The sequence below is a fragment of the Balaenoptera physalus genome (assembly GCF_965194825.1).
Source record: "Balaenoptera physalus genome assembly, chromosome: 20".
In the NCBI taxonomy this organism is placed as follows: Eukaryota; Metazoa; Chordata; class Mammalia; order Artiodactyla; family Balaenopteridae; genus Balaenoptera; species Balaenoptera physalus.
The window spans coordinates 47479601-47497791 of NC_138901.1; the positions used below are offsets into that span (position 1 = coordinate 47479601).

General features: G+C 35.4%; 3 protein-coding genes across 12 annotated transcripts in view; 2 read left to right on the plus strand and 1 right to left on the minus strand.

Annotated features, from left to right (window-relative positions):
• EVI2B (ecotropic viral integration site 2B) overlaps window positions 1–18191 on the plus strand; it is a 449729-nt gene that overhangs the window by 396589 nt on the left and 34949 nt on the right. The gene's annotated exons all lie outside the window — the stretch shown is intronic.
• The window catches only part of NF1 (neurofibromin 1), a 254686-nt gene that overhangs the window by 41373 nt on the left and 195122 nt on the right, over window positions 1–18191 (minus strand). For all 9 annotated transcript variants that reach the window (XM_082442253.1, XM_082442255.1, XM_082442249.1 and 6 more), the window contains 3 exons: window positions 7292–7724; window positions 6366–6706; window positions 3766–3968 (listed from right to left, as the gene is read on the minus strand). In XM_082442253.1, coding sequence (XP_082298379.1) covers window positions 3766–3968; window positions 6366–6706; window positions 7292–7724 — 977 coding nt within the window. The remainder of the gene's footprint in view (window positions 1–3765; window positions 3969–6365; window positions 6707–7291; window positions 7725–18191) is intronic.
• Window positions 10235–14292, plus strand: EVI2A (ecotropic viral integration site 2A). Of its 2 annotated transcripts, none has more exons than XM_082442304.1 (2): window positions 10235–10411; window positions 12888–14292. In XM_082442304.1, the coding sequence occupies exon 2, from the start codon at window positions 12909–12911 to the stop codon at window positions 13605–13607; it is 699 nt and encodes a 232-aa protein (XP_082298430.1). In that variant the 5' UTR covers window positions 10235–10411; window positions 12888–12908; the 3' UTR covers window positions 13608–14292. The 2 variants fall into 2 exon arrangements, with proteins under 2 accessions (XP_082298430.1, XP_082298429.1); XM_082442303.1 differs by lacking the exon at window positions 10235–10411 and adding an exon at window positions 10916–10933.

Genomic DNA, 18191 nt, shown 5'->3' on the forward strand with positions numbered 1-18191 from the left:
ACTTATTTCTGCTCTGATCTTTATGATTTCTTTCCTTCTGCTAACTTTGGGTTTTGTTTTGTTCTTCTTTCTCTAGTTCCTTTAGGTGTAAGGTTAGATTGTTTGAGATTTTTCTTGTTTCTTGAGGTAGGCTTGTATTGCTATAAAATTCCCTCTTAGAACTGCTTTTGCTGCATCCCATAGGTTTTGGATCGTCATGTTTTCATTGTCATTTGTCTCTAAGTATTTTTTGATTTCCTCTTTGATTTCTTCAGTGATCTCTTGGTTATTTAGTAACATATTGTTTAGCCTCCATGTGTTAGTGTTTTTTATGTTTTTTTCCCTGTAATTGATTTCTAATCTCATGGCGTTGTGGTCAGAAAAGATGCTTGGTATGATTTCAATTTTCTTAAATTTACTGGGGCTTGATTTGTGACCCAAGATGTGATCTATCCTGGAGAATGTTCCGTGCGCACTTGAGAAGAAAGTGTAATCTGCTGTTTTTGGATGGAATGTCCTGTAAATATCAATTAACTCTATCTGGTCTATTGTGTCATTTAAAGCTTGTGTTTCCTTATTTATTTTCTGTTTGGATGATCTGTCCATTGGTGTGAGGTGTTAAAGTCCCCCACTATTATTGTGTTACTGTCCATTTCCTCTTTTATAGCTGTTAGTAGTTGCCTTACGTATTGAGGTGCTCCTATGTTGGGTGCATATATATTTATAATTGTCATATCTTCTTCCTGGTTTGATCCCTTGATCATTATGTAGTGTCCTTCCTTGTCTCTTGTAACATTCTTCATTTTAAAGTCTATTTTATCTGATATGAGTATTGCTACTCCAGCTTTCTTTTGATTTCCATTTGCATGGAATATCTTTTTCCATCCCCTCACTTTCAGTCTGTATGTGTCCCTAGGTCTGAAGTGGGTCTCTTGTAGACAGCATATATGTGAGTCTTGTTTTTGTATCCATTCAGTGAGCCTGTGTCTTTTGGTTGGAGCATTTAATCCATTCACGTTTAAGGTAATTATCGATATGTATGTTCCTATTACCATTTTCTTAATTGTTTTGGGTTTGTTTTTGTAGGTCCTTTTCTTCTCTCGTGTTTCCCACTTAGAGAAGTTCCTTTAGCATTTGTTGTTTGGTGGTGCTGGTTTGGTGGCGCTGAATTCTCTTAGCTTTTGCTTGTCTGTCAAGCTTTTGATTTCTCCATCGAATCTGAGTGAGATCCTTGCCGGGTAGAGTAATCTTGGTTGTAGGTTCTTCCCTTTCATCACTTTAAATATGTCATGTCACTCCCTTCTGGCTTGTAGAGTTTCTGCTGAGAAATCAGCTGTTAACCTTATGGGAGTTCCCTTGTATGTTATTTGTCGTTTTTCCCTTGCTGCTTTCAATAATTTTTCTTTGTTTTTAATTTTTGCCAATTTGATTACTATGTGTCTCGGTGTGTTTCTCCTTGGGTTTATCCTGTATGGGGCTCTCTGCACTTCCTGGACCTGGGTGGCTATTTCCTTTCCCATGTTAGGGAAGTTTTCGACTATAATCTCTTCAAATATTTTCTCGGGTCCTTTCTCTCTCTCTTCTCCTTCTGGGACCCCTACAATGTGAATGTTGTTGCATTTAACGTTGTCCCAGAGGTCTCTTAGGCTGTCTTCTTTTCATTCTTTTTTTCTTTATTCTGTTCCGCAGCAGTGAATTCCACAGTTCTGTCTTCCAGGTCACTTATCCGTTCTTCTGCCTCAGTTATTCTGCTATTGATTCCTTCTAGTGTATTTTTTATTTCAGTTATTGTATTGTTCATCTCTGTTTGTTTGTTCTTTAATTCTTCTAGGTCTTTGTTAAACATTTCTTGCATCTTCTCCATCTCTGCCTCCATTCTTTTTCCGAGGTCCTGGATCATCTTCACTATCATTATTCTGAATTCTTTTTCTGGAAGGTTGCCTATCTCCACTTCATTTAGTTGTTTTCCGGGGTTTTATCTTGTTCCTTCATGTGGTACGTAGCCCTCTGCCTTTTCATCTTGTCTATCTTTCTGTGAATGTGGTTTTTGTTCCACAGGCTGCAGGACTGTAGTTCTTCTTGCTTCTGCTGTTTGCCCTCTGGTGGATGAGGCTATCTAAGATCCTTGTGCAAGTTTCCTCTCAATTCTTAAATATGTTGATAGTTAGAACTTATTTTAACATCTTGTGGTTTGGCATTAAGATGAAGACCCAACTTAATTCATTTCCCAGCCTCATTTCTTAAATGATTTACTCTTTCTTCTATTAGTTTGTGATACTTCTTTATCAATCTGTTTCTCTTAAAGTGATGTGACTGCTGATTTTTGAACACCCGTTTTAATTATTGTACTGTTATGTGTTAAGATATCTGTTAATTCAAGACCGTCTCAGTTTTCTTTCCTTTCAATATTTTCTTAGCTATTGTACTTTCTAGTGAAATGTATAATCATTTAAAGTTCTACCTCATTCTTAATCCTCAAATCTCATAGATATTTAAAAGGAATTACATTGATATTATAATAATCTGGGAAGAACTGTTCATCCAGGAACACAATACCTGTGTCCATTCACTCAAATTTTTTTTTTCATATTAATATGCTTCAATAAAGCTTTATACTTTTCTTGTTTTGTCAGTCTTACACATTTTCTTTTTAGGGTTATATTCTTACATCTCTTAACTGTAAAAATATATAGTGATCTGGTCTCACGGAATTTTCAAAGCTTTCAATTACTTAATACAGAAAAATCAAGAAATGTGTATGAATGCATAAAAAAAGTTTTATGTATTATAGAGAGAGAAAGGGAAGGGAAGAAAACGTCAGGAGGGACTTCCCTGGTAGCGCAGTGGTGAAGAATCTGCCTGCCAATGCAGGGGACACGTGTTCAAGCCCTGGTCCGGGAAGATCCCACATGCCACGGAGCAACTAAGCCCTTGTGCCACAACTACTGAGCCTGCACTCTAGAGCCTGTGGCTCACGACTACCTAGCCTGCGTGCCAGAACTACTGAAGCCCGTGTGCCTAGAGCCTGTGCTCTGTAACAAGACAAGCCACCACAGTGAGAAGCCCATGATCTTCATCGAAGAGTAGTCCCTGCTCACTGCAACTAGAGAAAGCCTGCGTGCAGCAACGAAGACCCAACATAGCCAAAAGTTAAAAAATAAATAAATAAATAAATTTATTTTAAAAAACTATAAAATATTATTCATGACATTGATAAATTAAAAAAAAGAAAATGTCAGGAAATAAGCTGGGAGAAGAGCAACATTTATACTACTATAGGATCTGAAGACGGACAGACATAAAGAGTAGATGTTAAATTTATGACACTTATCAAAGCCAAGTCAGGAGTTGACTCTGGACCCTGTATTTTGTGCCACTGCATTCTCCATGAACTGTACATGAACAATAAAATCACAGTTCAAAGTCAACCTGAAGAAAAGAGGAAATGACTACTTCCCTAAAATCAAGGAAGTGGATACTTTACTCATCGGGAATAACCTGCTAAGAAGAGAAATACTGAAGCTAATTAAACTGAAATAGTACAAAAAATGCTTTGTAAGTTGCCCAGAGACACAAACAGTATCAAAATCTTGTCACCTTGCTTGTATTGCCAGAATTTTGGTGGATTTCTCAATGTGGTCTACTATGAAGTTTCTTCAGTCAGACGAAAAAACAGAAGAAGTGGAACTATACTAAAGATTTCACTGGCAAATTCTGAAATGAAACGGTTGTCTTTGAATCTTCTTAGAATCATTGTTAGTATTAAGGAAAATTATCATTACTTACTAGATTTGCTAAATCCAGAAATACACTCTTCCAAAAATTCTAAGGTGAGGTGTGGCTCATTGGCTGCCAGTGTCTTACTAATAGAGACAATAAATAAGGTGTTGTTGGCTGGGATACATAAACCTGATGTCTCTAGTAACTGGCCCTCGATTTTTAAATTAAAGGTACAAGTTAAGGCACACAGAAGATTATAGGCAGCTGACCTAGGAGAAAACACAAATTAAGTTGTTTTAAAACTTATTTTTTCTTATAATTCCAAAATTTTTTCATAACATACAACTTACGATTCTATAACCAAGCATAGATCAACTATTTTTAAATTTTATGATCAATTAGAGATAAGATTTTGTGATTCTATCGTAAACCCAAAATACCCCTTTATCATTTAGGGGTTGTTTTTAAAAGGGAAATCTTCACATAACCAGAAGAGAACTGTGAGGCTCCTGAGACAGCGAATATAAGGCCTTTCTAAAAGACATTTCATTGGGATATAAGATATGAGAATTTTATGGTCTTAAGATGGATCAATATAAAGAAAGTCAAAATAAGGCATATCATGTTTTCAGTGAGGCCAAAACTCAAATTGTGGCTCCCGCTCCCACTAGATCCTGTTTTAACTGGGATAATGAGAAATGAGATGGCTCTCATCAAATTAGATGGTTAAAATCTTTCATCTGCATCTACTGAATTTCTTTCTAGGTGTCCTACAAGTTATACTACAAACTAGAGGTCAAACATTTTTTTAATATAATTAAGTCCCCCCTGCCATTTTTTTCTTTTATGAACTCCTACTATTATACATAAGCACTGAATTTTAAAAAAACCACAAAACCCAAACCATAATATATATCCAGGTTCCATGAGAACTAGAAGCTCCCTTATAAATGTCTAAAAATATACTTAAACAACTTAGGAAACAGCTCAAAAAACTCAATTTTTAGATTGATTTTTCTCCCCTATCCACAAAGGAAATGGTTTGCTCAGTAAATTTCAGGTTTTCCTTACCTCTGAACTTTCATCATGCTAATATATTTATGCAACAACCATATGGGGGGAAAAAGCCACTGAAATTATAAGTCTGCCTCCAGGCTTTTTCTCTGCGACAACATGCTTCAGCAAAAAGCAGAAGCTGTCAGCTTGCTTTATTTCACAAGAGAATAGAGGTTCATTCAAGCTAATAATTGTTAGAAGTTTGCTAGCATTCTTCTATAAGGAATTTTGAATTAGAAATTCAAGACAGACTTATAGTTCCATTTTCCTAAAATGGAAATATTATTGTTTCTAAGTTTATCTTTTGCTAACTCCTAGGAATTCTGAGTGATACTATTTTGACAGTGACTTTCACTCTGTATATTTCAACAGCTACAAAGAATTGGGATTCCTCACTTGGGAGTAGGTGTCACAGACTCCTCTGAGATAATGAAAGCTAAGCATACATGAAGTTTTGTGTATATTTTCTGGGAGTTCATGCACCCCATGAGGGCCATCCAGGTAAAGAAATCTTGCTGATTTTTTTTTTCCTCTCAAATAAGGGAGAATTTGGAATTCTAAAAAGCCCATTTATAAACCTGGGTTATATTATAACCAAGGGAAGATTTTCTGAAGCTAAGAATTTATATCTGTAAAAACTTGACAGTCCCAAGGTACCTGGAACAAAAAATTATCTTAACATGAAAAGGAGAGGGGCACAAGAGGGAAGTGGTGCAAAGAGACGATGGCAGAGAGAGGAAAGGGTGGGTGCAAGTTGGGAGGAAATAATATTTGCTAAGCACAAACTATTATGCTAGATGCTATACTATACTACCACACATTTATTAAACTTTTGTAGGTTTATGAGGAAGGCAATGTTACCTTTATTTTAAAAATGAGGCAACTAGAGCTCAGAGAACTTCAGTACCTTGCCCAAAGTCATACAGAGAAGCAGGTCTAGATTTAAACCTAATCTACTGACTCCGTAGGCCCTGCCCTTTCCTCATTCATGTTTTGATTACTAAGCCTAACCAGAACCAATTATATTCTGCTCATCTGACATCTGTATTTGTCTTAAACTTTCTTTCAAGAATTTTGTTAAAGTTACACAGGTGGAAACTATGCTATGTTACTGAGTTACTGAACACTAAGCCCTCCTTTTCTTTTCTTTTCTTTTTTTTTTCATTTAAAATGATAAAGTTATAAGCCCTCCTTTTCAAACAATGATAATCTAATTTGACTGCGAGCAAACTTAATAGTGATGTACTTTCGAACATGGGAAAAATTTAGAGAACTCAGAAAAGGAGAAACTTAATTTAGAAATAGACTTTTAGGGAAAAAAAAGACTTTTGTTTTAAAAAAAACAAACGAACAAAAAAACCCCCACCAAAACTGCTATGCTGTATGTTTCAGCTGAAAGTTGAAAGAACATACATTGGTTTAGTGTGAATCACCCTATTCAGAATTCCACAGTTCATGCAAACTGGATGAGGTCATACTGGTTAACCAATATAGAATACCTGCCAATTTACAGTATTAAGGTAGAGGCTGCTTTAAAAGTTTATTAATTGGTCTCTTTTTAAAACCAACAAACCTTGAATAAGATTGAAATGAGTTTTTTATAAACCTACCGTAAACTAGGGTCTGAACTGCCTAAATTAAGTAATGCGATATTGAGCAGTGTCCCAGGGACATCTTTTGGGCGAATCTTGGTGTGCTGGGGGATGGAGTCAGGCTGCGACAGCTCCCAACGTGTCCGGATGTGAATGATAGACTGAACGATGGCTTCACACTCCTGGTGCATGAAGGTCAGCGGTGTGCCCTGGTTTGCGATAGTTAAGGTGAACTGGTTCTCATCCACTAGGCAGATCTCTTCAATTTCCGAAGCATAATAGATATCATTTAGAAAGACTGACTGCCCCAGGACTTTTGTTCGCTCTGCTGAGGTTACTTGAACAGCAGTAGAACCAACCTGAAAAATGGTAGCAAGAGGGTAGAGCGGAAAAGAATTAAATTTCATTACGTAGAATTCTGAGAGGTTTCGAAAACCAACCAAACAAAATACCATGTTAGCCATATAAAGAAGAGTTACCACCATTATGTATTCAAATAGGTTCAATAATTATTGTCATAAATGCTGTCAAAAGAGACTGAAAACAGCAGAAAAAAGTTATTTTTTAAAAGGTCAAGAATCCTATGGCTAATTACAGGTTTTATCCTGAAGGTTCACCTTCCTCACTCTGCAAAAAGCATGTAATAATCAGAAGAACTCTCGATAGGTAATTTCCACTGTTCACATATTCCTACTGTAAGACTGATACACAGCAAACTGCCCATTCTACAACACTCTCCTGCCTCCAATCCAACCTGGAATATTATTAAGGGTACACCTCTCCAGTTTTCTGCAGGACCTCCATGAAGATATAGAAAGCTTGCTTTTCCTCCATCTGGACTTTATGTTTGATACATTACTACCGGGACCCTGGGGAGTCCAGTATATAGTCAGGTTAGTCAAGAAAGGCAATGAATTACTTACCTAACAGGGAGTGAAACTTACTTTAATAGAAACCTTGGTGTCTTTGTGAGCTAGCTTGAGAGCATTGTGGAATACCTTCAGGTCCTCTTCTAAAGCCAAGGTGGCAGCGGGTAGTTTCTGTTGTTCATGCTCAATGTGCTCGGCCAGTTTCCCAGGACAGTCTATGAAAATGAGTCTTTTGCTGCCTTTGAGGCCAGTCAGCAGCCGCTCGTGATACTTGGTGTATTCCCTGACCCAGGAGTTACAGTTATAGATATAGACTGCAGAGACATTATCATAAGCAAAGCCAGGAAAAACAACAAACCACTTGGAGAGAAAGTCTGTTTTAAAGCGATTGCTAGGCCCAGTATGGGTAAGGTCCACTACAATTTCATATGGCTTTGCATAATATGGCTTTAAAGTAAGTAAGACGTGGTATATCAGCAAATCGCCATTGATTTGACCAGTTTTGAACCTAAGGAAGATGAAAAAAAGTACACAGATCATTAACAGAGTTCTGAATGAATATACAGATGCTACTAATCTATTTTATTCCCTTATATTCTGACTAGTTTTCTAGAGAAAACTAACTATAATATTAAACAATTATACAAAGTCTGAATCCATTTTTTAAATCACTTGTTCTTAAGACACTGAGAAGGCTGAAGCAAAATGGAAGAGACAAATCCCCAGATCAATAACTTTGAGCAACAATAACAACAACAAACCTGCCCACCACAGTCAAGCAAGGAGGAAGTCAATGGACATTCGGTGGTTGCTTCTAGGCCCATCCAAGTTCCCAGGTGAACAGTTTGGGTGGGAATGACCTACTTGGGAGTTCTGGAGTAAACTGAATGACTTACAGTCAATTCATTTATCCCACCGTGACCAGAGAGAATGGTTCAACAATGATCACATGACTCAAACCAGAACAACCAGGGCCAAAGAGGCCCAATTCAAAGACTTCAGCTTAAACTGTTGGGAATCGAGACCTTTTTCTTTCCTGATGTTTATAAGGGACCATATAGCTCTGGCAGCTGTTAGCTTACATCTTGAGATATGAAGGAAGAGCCTGTCTAAAAACTGAAGAAAAGGAGCAGAGAAATGAAGAGCGAAACTGGGGCCCTGGCCATTTCATCTGAGTCCTAGATAAAGCCCCTCTCCTGGGATCACATTTATCCCTGTACTACTCAGTTGTGTGAGCCAATAAATTCCACTTTTTGATAAAGCTGTATTAGGTCATATGTTGCTTACACTCAAAAGAATGCTAATCAATGTGAGTAGTCAAAATAAGGACCATCAGAAAGCCCACAAATTACAGTACAAGAATTTCAAATCAAAACAACCAGTGTTCTATACTTGATGACTCAGGTGGTACTACGAAGTAGGCTAAGATAAATATCCTTTCCTAAGAGTTTTAAATCTTACTGGGAGAAAATAAGACAAAACTATGACAAGTCAAATGATTTTAAAATAAAAGAAAAATATTTCAAGAACAAAGAAAAGATATGAGGTAGTATGTAATCACTTGTCAAAGAAATTGCAGAGAAAAATACTTTTGTTAAGTTCAAAAGAGTGGAGAAATCAACACAAACTGGGTAACCAGTGAAAACTACATAAAAGATGCTGAAGCAGGCAGGAGGAATTTCAAACTCAACAAGAAGAGGGATTGGCAGGCCTCATGGAGAGAGGGAAAGAAGGAGAAAAATAGGTAACTAGATGTGTTGAGGTAAGAATCAGCTAGTTTAGCTAGAATGGAAGATTCATGTAGAGAAGTTTTAAGAGATAAAGATGGAAAAATACAGAATAGCTAAATTGTGAATGGACCAGAACTGTTCAGCTAAGGGGCTCAGATTTTCTCCTAGGAGCCTGGCATTTCTCAGAGGATGTTCTGTGGAGCACCAGCATCAGAATCAACTGTGGTGCTTGATAAAAGTGCGGTTTCCTGTCCCAGCCCAGGCCTACTATATACGAATCTATGCAGTGGAGCCTGGAAATTTTCACTGTTTTTAAACAACCTTCTCATCTGATAGTTATGTGCACAAACATTTCTGAATTGCTGCTGTAGGTGTTAGGGAGTTATTCAACCACACTTTTTAAAAGAAAGGGGTGTTATGATCACAGGAAGTGATATATACAACATATATGAAGGAGTCGGGGCTAGTAAAAAAGATGTCGTAGTAGTCTAGGTATGGTTTAATAAGCATCTAAAATACTAGGGTAACGGTGAAAATAAGTGACAGTGAAAGAAGAAACTGACTCAAAAATATGAAGAAAGGACCGACATGATCCAAGGTCTGATCAGGGCTGAAAGAAAGGCCTTGAATTAAAAGGACTTGCTGTATACCAAGGCTCTGTCATTACAAAGAATGTTGCTACCATGAACAAAAACAGAGATCATGAGGGGCAGCCACTTAGGGGGAAAAATGAAATCCATTTTAGACTGAATATGAAGTGATGACAGGACATTCTAGGGGAGTGTGTGTGTGTGTGTGTGTGTGTGTGTGTGTGTGTGTGTGTGTATACACTAAACCACACAAAAGCATTTTCTGTCCCTTATAATCTAAGTGTATCAGATATTCTCTCCAAATTATTGTTGCAGTTCCACACTTTGAGATGTTTGTTATATACATTACTGTTTCTATTATCTGACCAATACCCCGGGTCTCCAAACTCATGTTATCAAATCAGTCTGTGGTATACAAATACAATTTTTAGAGAAGATTTTAATGCTCAATCTCAGGGAAAATGCTATTTTCTCTTCATTTTAATGATACTAACATATCATTCAAGAGCATATAGCAGGCATACATAATAAATGTAAGGTCAAAAGGCATTAAGCAGAAAACTCTCCCTGCCCTGGAGGCGGGGATTTGTTCTACAAAGCCTCCTGTTATGCCAGTGGCCAACAAGACAAGTTGGAGTTTTTTTCTTTTTTTCCCCTGTGACATGTGCTTTAGTTGCAGTGGAAAGGAAATGTGTCATCTGTGGTTAGTGGAAAGCTAGCTGTACATATCCTTTTTTACTGCAGATTTACTTTTAGGCTCAGATTCTTCAAGTCTATTCTGCCTTAAATTACTTGGAAGCTGTGCTTCAAGACAAGAAAAGAAGTGGCTTATTAAAATCAGGTTATAATAAGATTTTGACCAAGCATTTTGTAAGGTAGGTCATATATATGGCTTTTCTTATGCCTTTTCACTTGTAACTTCATACAGATTAGTGTTTGAGGAAGTGCTTTCAAACAGTACTTAAGTATCTTACTAACAAAGTAGATTTAGTAATGGAAAACGTATGCTGTTTTTTTCTCTCCTATTAAGTAAAATTTAAGTAAGAAATGGAAAGATTTACCATCAACATAGAGCTTTAAAGTAGGATTAAGAAGGATCTGAGCTTAGACTCCAGGGTGAATTGCACAGTTTTGTTATTAAAATAAGTTTTAAAAATAAATTTCTCATTACTAATGCTTAGGCATTATAAATTTTATTGAAAATGACCAGAGATAAAGAAAACTTTTGATAACAACCTGGCCTCCACTGCATAAATCTGGGATGTAGAGACAGCTCTCTATTCTTAGGCATTTGTAAGGGTAAGAGAAAGTCTCATTTTGTTAACAGTTTGTTTATTTGGGGATGACAGTACATCTGGCTGAAGACAGTCAACAGCGGGCCTATTATCTATCCCATGGTGAGCGCCGTTCAAATGTGTACGAATACTATGATGCATATTACATTGTTAATGAACTAATGTGACAAGAACAATAACCTGCTTTAAATCATTTTAGCATCTAATGCAGAAGTCCAGTCTAGTTTAAAAGGATGGAAATTACTTGCTAACCCAATTTAAAGTATTTCTCTTTGTGGAAGAATCATAAAGTATCCAAAGATTTATGTCATTCAACTTAAAAATTGAAGTTGGACACTATTAGATAGAAGTCAGTGCACACTATCTTTAACTGTCTATTAAAGATCATAATCCAAAAAGTAATCTTACTTCTAGAACACATAAGAAAGGTTTTTTTCCCCTCCCTATTATCAATGGAAAATATTACTTCAGAGGTTAGTTTCCAGTTAGCATTGTTTACTATATGCTATTTTTGTTTGTATAACAATATATCACATTTGTTATTCTTAAGTCAACTATACTTCAATTAAAAAAAAAGAAGAAGAAGAAGAAGCAGAAGAAGCATGAGTAGCAGCAGTATCTGTGTCACCTGAGTGTGGGTTAGAAATCTTAGGTACCTCCTAGACCTATGGAATAAATCTGCATTAAAAAAAAACAACAACAACAAACTCCCATGTACATTTTTTGAGAAGAACTTATATAAAATAAAGTTCTTAAACACGCAATTTTATTTAGTACATCTCAGGAGAATAATCTAGTTTTTGCTTCTACTCCCCTATTCGTATAAATGCTAACAATAAAATACTCTTACAAAAGTGGCTGAGACTGGAATACTATTATAAGAGAGACAGCTCAATAATGGTAATAAATCTTTCCTGCTTGTTTACCAGTACCTGGAACAGATATGCTAGTTGTATTTAAATCTTCAATCTGACAGTGAATAATGAAAATCAGGATCAGACTTTGTTCCCTTTGTGGACTGGCTTCCAGAGAGCTCAGAGCCAAAACTGAAATTCCACCTTTTCCTTTATAGGTTGAGACTCTTATGATCTGCCTTGACTTCCCACTTGAGTCTAAATCCCCATGATCTTGATGTTGTATTTATTTCTATTAAATATTTTATTGTATAATTTATTTTAAAAAATTATGTCAAAATATTCACAGGAAAATTCTAAGCATAAATAATAATGAAACAAGTCAATAATTTTTGTTGAACTTTTGAGATTATTCAAAAGAAACTTGCCTCTTTTTCTCTGTAATGCCAAATGTTTAGGATGAGAAAAGTTGCATGCCTTTGCTTTCAGAAAGCCACAATAAGTCAGGGGATATAGAGGTGAAGGGAGACCCACCACAATAAAACTGCTTTCACAACTGCTAGGAATGTATTTCTAAGTACCAGCTTTATTCTAAGCTTCAAGATAAACACCCAAGAAGAAAAAAGAACATCTTGAATTCCTACTTGAAGTCCGTTTTCTTTTGGTTGCTACCACACTTCCCCGTTCCTGAACTGCCCCCCCCCATCACCACAAAGCCATTTGCGTTTTCTTTTCATACATGAAGCAAAATGTCCCATTTCTCCTTTACTATAAAGAATGGTGACTCATTTGTTAGAGGATGGGGAATTTCTACAAGGAGTTTCCTTAAATGGTCAGGAAAAAAAAAAGGAGGAATCAAAAAAGTAAAAGCCGAAGTATCTGACTCAAAGCTAAAGTCTAGCATGCTTAAGAGGGAGAAAACTATAAAACCATGGTATTCAGTTTACAATGATTAGTAGATATCTGTAATGTTACCTTTTAGCATTTAAACAAATAACAGAAATTAAATTGTTTCTTTATATGTAGCCTAACAGGAAAAAAAAAAAAAAATCAGTTCAGAAGGAATTCAAACAGGATAGCAAATGTTAGGCATGAGCTTGCATCTAATTTATAACATTATCAGCTGTCTTTTAACTACAATTACCAAAACGAGGAACCATTATTCTTTCACAAGTTAACAAATTCTATTGCTATCCCAACAGATTACCAGTATACTCACGGACATGGAACACACAGGACATTACCTGCATCTTGCCTTTCTGATGACAACAGTTTTTTCTTTGTCTCCTGGAACAAAAGCAAACTATGCCCATCTGTGGGCTAATAATACTACTGTCTTGGATCCAGATATTCAAAATAAGACGGGCAGAAGCCAAAATAAAAACATTAACACAAACCCTACAACTCCTGAAGCAGATAAAAAAGTTATTTCTACAAAAATGCCTGAAATAGCAACATCATCTCACATCGCGTCTTTAACTCCTAAATCTGAACTGGAGCTTTATATATCTTCCGTCGTCAGGAACAATTCTCCAGCAGTACATAGCATTGAAAACACAAGCAAAAGTCACAGTGAAATTTTCAAAAAAGGTGTCTGTGAGGAAAACAACAACAAAATGGCTATGCTAGTTTGCTTAATTATAATTGTGGTGCTTTTTCTTATCTGTACAATTTTATTTCTATCAACTGTGGTTCTGGCAAACAAAGTCTCATCTCTCAGACGATCAAAACAAGTAGGCAAGCGTCAGCCTAGAAGCAATGGCGATTTTCTGGCAAGCAGTGGTCTATGGCCTGCTGAATCAGACACTTGGAAAAGAGCAAAACAGCTCACAGGGCCTAACCTAATGATGCAATCTACTGGAGTGCTCACAGCTACAAGGGAAAGAAAAGATGAAGAAGGAACTGAAAAACTCACCAACTAACGGATGCTTTAGTGAAGAAAAATGCAAAGTAGCAATGAGAAAGTTTCTGGAGTAAAAATGAAGTCAGTTTGATATTTAATGCCAAGGTGTTGTTCTGATGGTCTAAAATTTAACATGGCAGGCTGTGCAATTTAGAATCAAGCAGGTGAGAAGGGGAGACGTATGCCTGCTTACTTAATTACTTAAACTGTGTCTGACATTATTTTAAAAAGCAAAAATAAAACAACCAAGCATCTGAGGAAGGTTTTAAAGACAAGCTGAAGGAACTGACTAATAGAGGTAGAAAGGGACAATTAAATATTTCCTGTTCAGCAATAGTAGTTAAGTGATCTTTGTCCGAATGTTATTAAATTTTGAAGAGTTTTAGTGTGTCGTTAGAGGCAAGTATACGCTTTAACATCTAACAGAAGTCACGTTCTTAATGCATAGAGTTGAACTGTACAGTTACGTGGTACCTTCTTTGCTGAATGTGACAGAATCCATACCAGCTCATCTATCAACACAGCTAATGTTATGCTAGATGTTTTCATCTTTATATATGGCACACATAAGAAAGTGGTTTTCTACTATAAATATTTAATTAAAACTTTACATTTTGTATAATAAATTAAGACTTGTTAGAATAAAAGTGACTACGTACATTTTCATTCACTTTATTATTTTAGAGAATACACTGTCACGATCAATAAGAAATAGAGCACAACTGAAACAGATGAGATTTATAGCCACAACAGAAGGCTAAGTGTAAATGTAAAGCATATCTTACTGTTTAAGTGTAACATAACTCTACTCTATAAATATTGCTTATTGGATTATTTATAGCAAATATCCAAAGGCTGATTAATTTTTGGACTTTGAGAATGCCAAGTGGACTAATAAATGACCAATTTTATTTATTACCCAATATGACATAAGCAAAGGAAAGATGTGTGTGTGTGTGTGTGTGTGTGTGCGCGCGTGTTTATTCTAATTTGGAAAACAGGATACTTCAGGTAATTCTTTAACCTTTAAAGAAACTGGGTTCAAGTAAAATAATGACTTACATTTAAGTCAAGACTTCCGTCATCAATTCAATGTATTACAAAAATTGGTTTGAGAGACTTTCCAAATGTCCACTGAAACTGACACAGGGCATACTTAATTAAAGTTCAGACCACATTTAAAAAATCTCATCCCTTATTGAGCATTTATTTTGGGCAATATGCTAGACATTTAAGACAAGATTTTATATATTTTTTCCAAGTATTACCACTATCTTACCCTCCCTTCTAGGTTAGTGATTCTCATCCCGACTGCAAATCAGAATCACCTGAAGAGTTTAACTCATCAATGCCTAAGTCACACCCTTTCCTTCTGATTTAATTAGAATGGGGTGAGCTCGAGCTCCAGGCATTGATAATTTTTGCATAATTCCCTAGGTCATACTGCTTTGGTCATCAAATTCAATTCTTAAAATTTCCATGGCTCCAAAGATCTAGGTTACACTTTTTTTAAGGTTACCTCTTAAAATGAGAGGGGGAAAAAAAAGCATCAATTTTATTATCAATTTATTACCAATTTATAAAAAATCCATTTCCTAAATGACAAATCATAATCACATTATTTCAGAAAAAGGTAAACATCAACAAAGGAAAAAGGAAAGCAAGAGAATACTCATGCTGATTGTGGTACATCAGGTTATTTTTTGAGGGGTAAAAAGGATCAGACTTGAAAGGACACTGGCTGGGCAGAGCTCCCATTCTGTGCAAATAAAAAATCTGAGATTGTATACTAGAACAAACAGTGACAACACAAAGCAGTCCTTGAATCAAGTGTCATATATAAGGACTTGTCAGTAAACTGAAACAAATTAGTGTCCTTTTAAAAAGAAGAAATTAACTAGGCAACTACTTTCCTATTCAACATACATTTTCTCACAAATCAGAAAACTCCTACTGCAGGAATATTTAAAATTCATCACTCACTATCTTGGCTATTAAACACACATCCTCAGGTAGACAGCATCCAATGGTAGCTCATGAAAAGTGGCTCCTTTCCCAACTTGACCAGTGTTTAAAGATGATAGGTTAAGATATGTTTTGAATTCAAATTTTAAAAGTTATTTCTGAACTAAGACACTTTTGTTTTCTACCCTTGGGGTGCTAGGGTCCACATGCTTATTAATTCAGGGATTTAAAAATAGTGAAACAAAAGTTTATAGCATATTTTAAAAGTTTATAGCATATTGTATACTATATATATAGCAAATTATATTACATAAGTTTATAGCATATTAAAAAAAAAAACTATTCTTTTTCCAAGTTATAAGTGCCTTGACATTAAGAACTAGGTCTTAACCATCTGTGTTCCTCTGCAGTGACCAGGGGAAAGCGGGGCATGGTTTAATGCTTACTGTATCTACTGTAATAGGTGCTATGCTAGGCACTTTACATTTATCTAATCCCATAATACATTTATAAATTTAGAATTATGATCTCCATTTTTCAGATGAGGAAAGAGGCTAGAAGGTGACATGCCCAAAGAAATCTGTATTCAGACTGACTCATACTCTTCTCAACATACTTTGCTTATTAGTTAACTTATTTAAAAAAATGATTCCCAATTTATTTTACTTTGCACCGACACTTACTTTGTGGGTAACGAAAGAGTTGTGGACTTGAACTCAAAAATCATTTAGGAAAGTATTTGGTCAAAAATTAATCACACTTTTACCTGGGCTTAGCCTAAATTATGTATGAGGAAATAACATTAACATTTACTGGCTATCTACTGTGTGTAAGGCATTTACACATGTTATGTTATCTTACTTAATCCTCACAAAACTCAATAATAGAAATATTCCTCCAGAGGAGGAAATGGCGACTCAGAAGTGCAGCGACTTGCCTAAGGTCATACAAGGAAACAGGACACATCATTCACTTGTTAGGAAAAGAAATCTCACTATGGGTAATAACCTGACTGGCAGTTTTTCCTTATAACATATAATTTTCTCTCCAAGGTTCTATTTTAAATAACTAAACTATATAATCACATTACTAGAGAGTCTCAAATGTTTACCTATAAATGTTAATTAAAAGCACTCAAATCATGTAGCTCCAAATTGTTTCAAAATAAATTCTGTTAAAGTAGTACATTTCTTAGTCATTTTGTGGCTTACTGAACTTCCGGAAACAACTATTGATAAACTTCCTCTTTTTCTGCAGAAACCATTTCAGTTTGCTAAAGGACCATTTTTAATCTGAACTGAACCACCCCTTCTGCTTTCTTAGCCAAATGACCAAAATGTCCAGTTAGAACAAGAATTCAGCATTCTGCAAAAGAAGTTAACAGCTGAGGTAAGACAATTTTCACACAGGCAATCTGGTTTGATCTTTGCTTTATATAGAATTTATTTTTAAAACTAAAATTTCATTATTGTTTTAAACTTAAAGTCTGAGAGTCTAAAGATGTCTATAACAGGTATTGTGGTTTTGTTGCATAGAATTTTAAAAATTCAGTGTTGAGCCTGCCTTGGAGAAAAATTTTCACCTAGGTTTCTAAAATATTAACCCTTTAAAGTTTATTGATTCACTATGTTTGTTGACCTTAGCTCTGTAATTAAAAGAAAGAAATCTATAGCCATGACAGAAAACACTAAGGGTTGGTAATAAAACTAGAATTTATGGGATATGATTGAATTTACAACCCCAAAATACCGATTGCTAAAAGTTCTGATTTGCTGTCTATAAAATTTTCCTGTATATAAGCATAATCCATAGATTTAAATTATTTTTACTTTTTAATCCCCTTTAGTTTCCATGGTAAGAATGGTCACCTTCACCTAATTAAAAAAAAAAAAAACCAAAGGTGATTAGATGAGATATTCAATTATCATTATCATATATGCTTTTTCACACAAATAGAATTTTAAATTTAAGTAATAATGATGACATGAAAATATTATCCTTCATTTTTACAGCTAAGAAAAAACTGCTATGATAAAATGTGTATATATTTACTCATATCATCTACATATTTATGTCATGTATTATCTGAGTCTTTAGTAAACAGTGTAAAACAGAGGAAAAAACACCCACAGAATAGAAAGTTGTTAATATGGCGAAAAGATGCTTATTCTGTAAGTAAGCTGGACAATTACAAAATGAATATCCTCCAAAATAAAAACTGCAAAGAGTTTACATAGACTTGTAATATCACAGAATGATAAATTCATAGTGGGTGATGATATCCTATTTCAACATTTCATTAAATACTTATGACTTTCCCTCCTACAAGTCCACTTTGGATTTCTTCTAAGTAACTATTACAGAAGTTAAAAAAATAAAGATTTGTATCTCTTTTTTTTGACAAGACTTGTCTATATATATATATATATATATATACACACATATACACACATATTTTTAAAATATTTAATTTATTTATTTATTTATTTATTTTTGGCTGCGTTGGGTCTTTGTTGCTGCGCGCAGGCTTTCTCTAGTTGCGGCGAGCAGGGGCTACTCTTCGTTGCAGTGCTCGGACTTCTCATTGCGGTGGCTTCTCTTGTTGCGGAGCACGGGCTCTAGGCATGCGGGCTTCAGT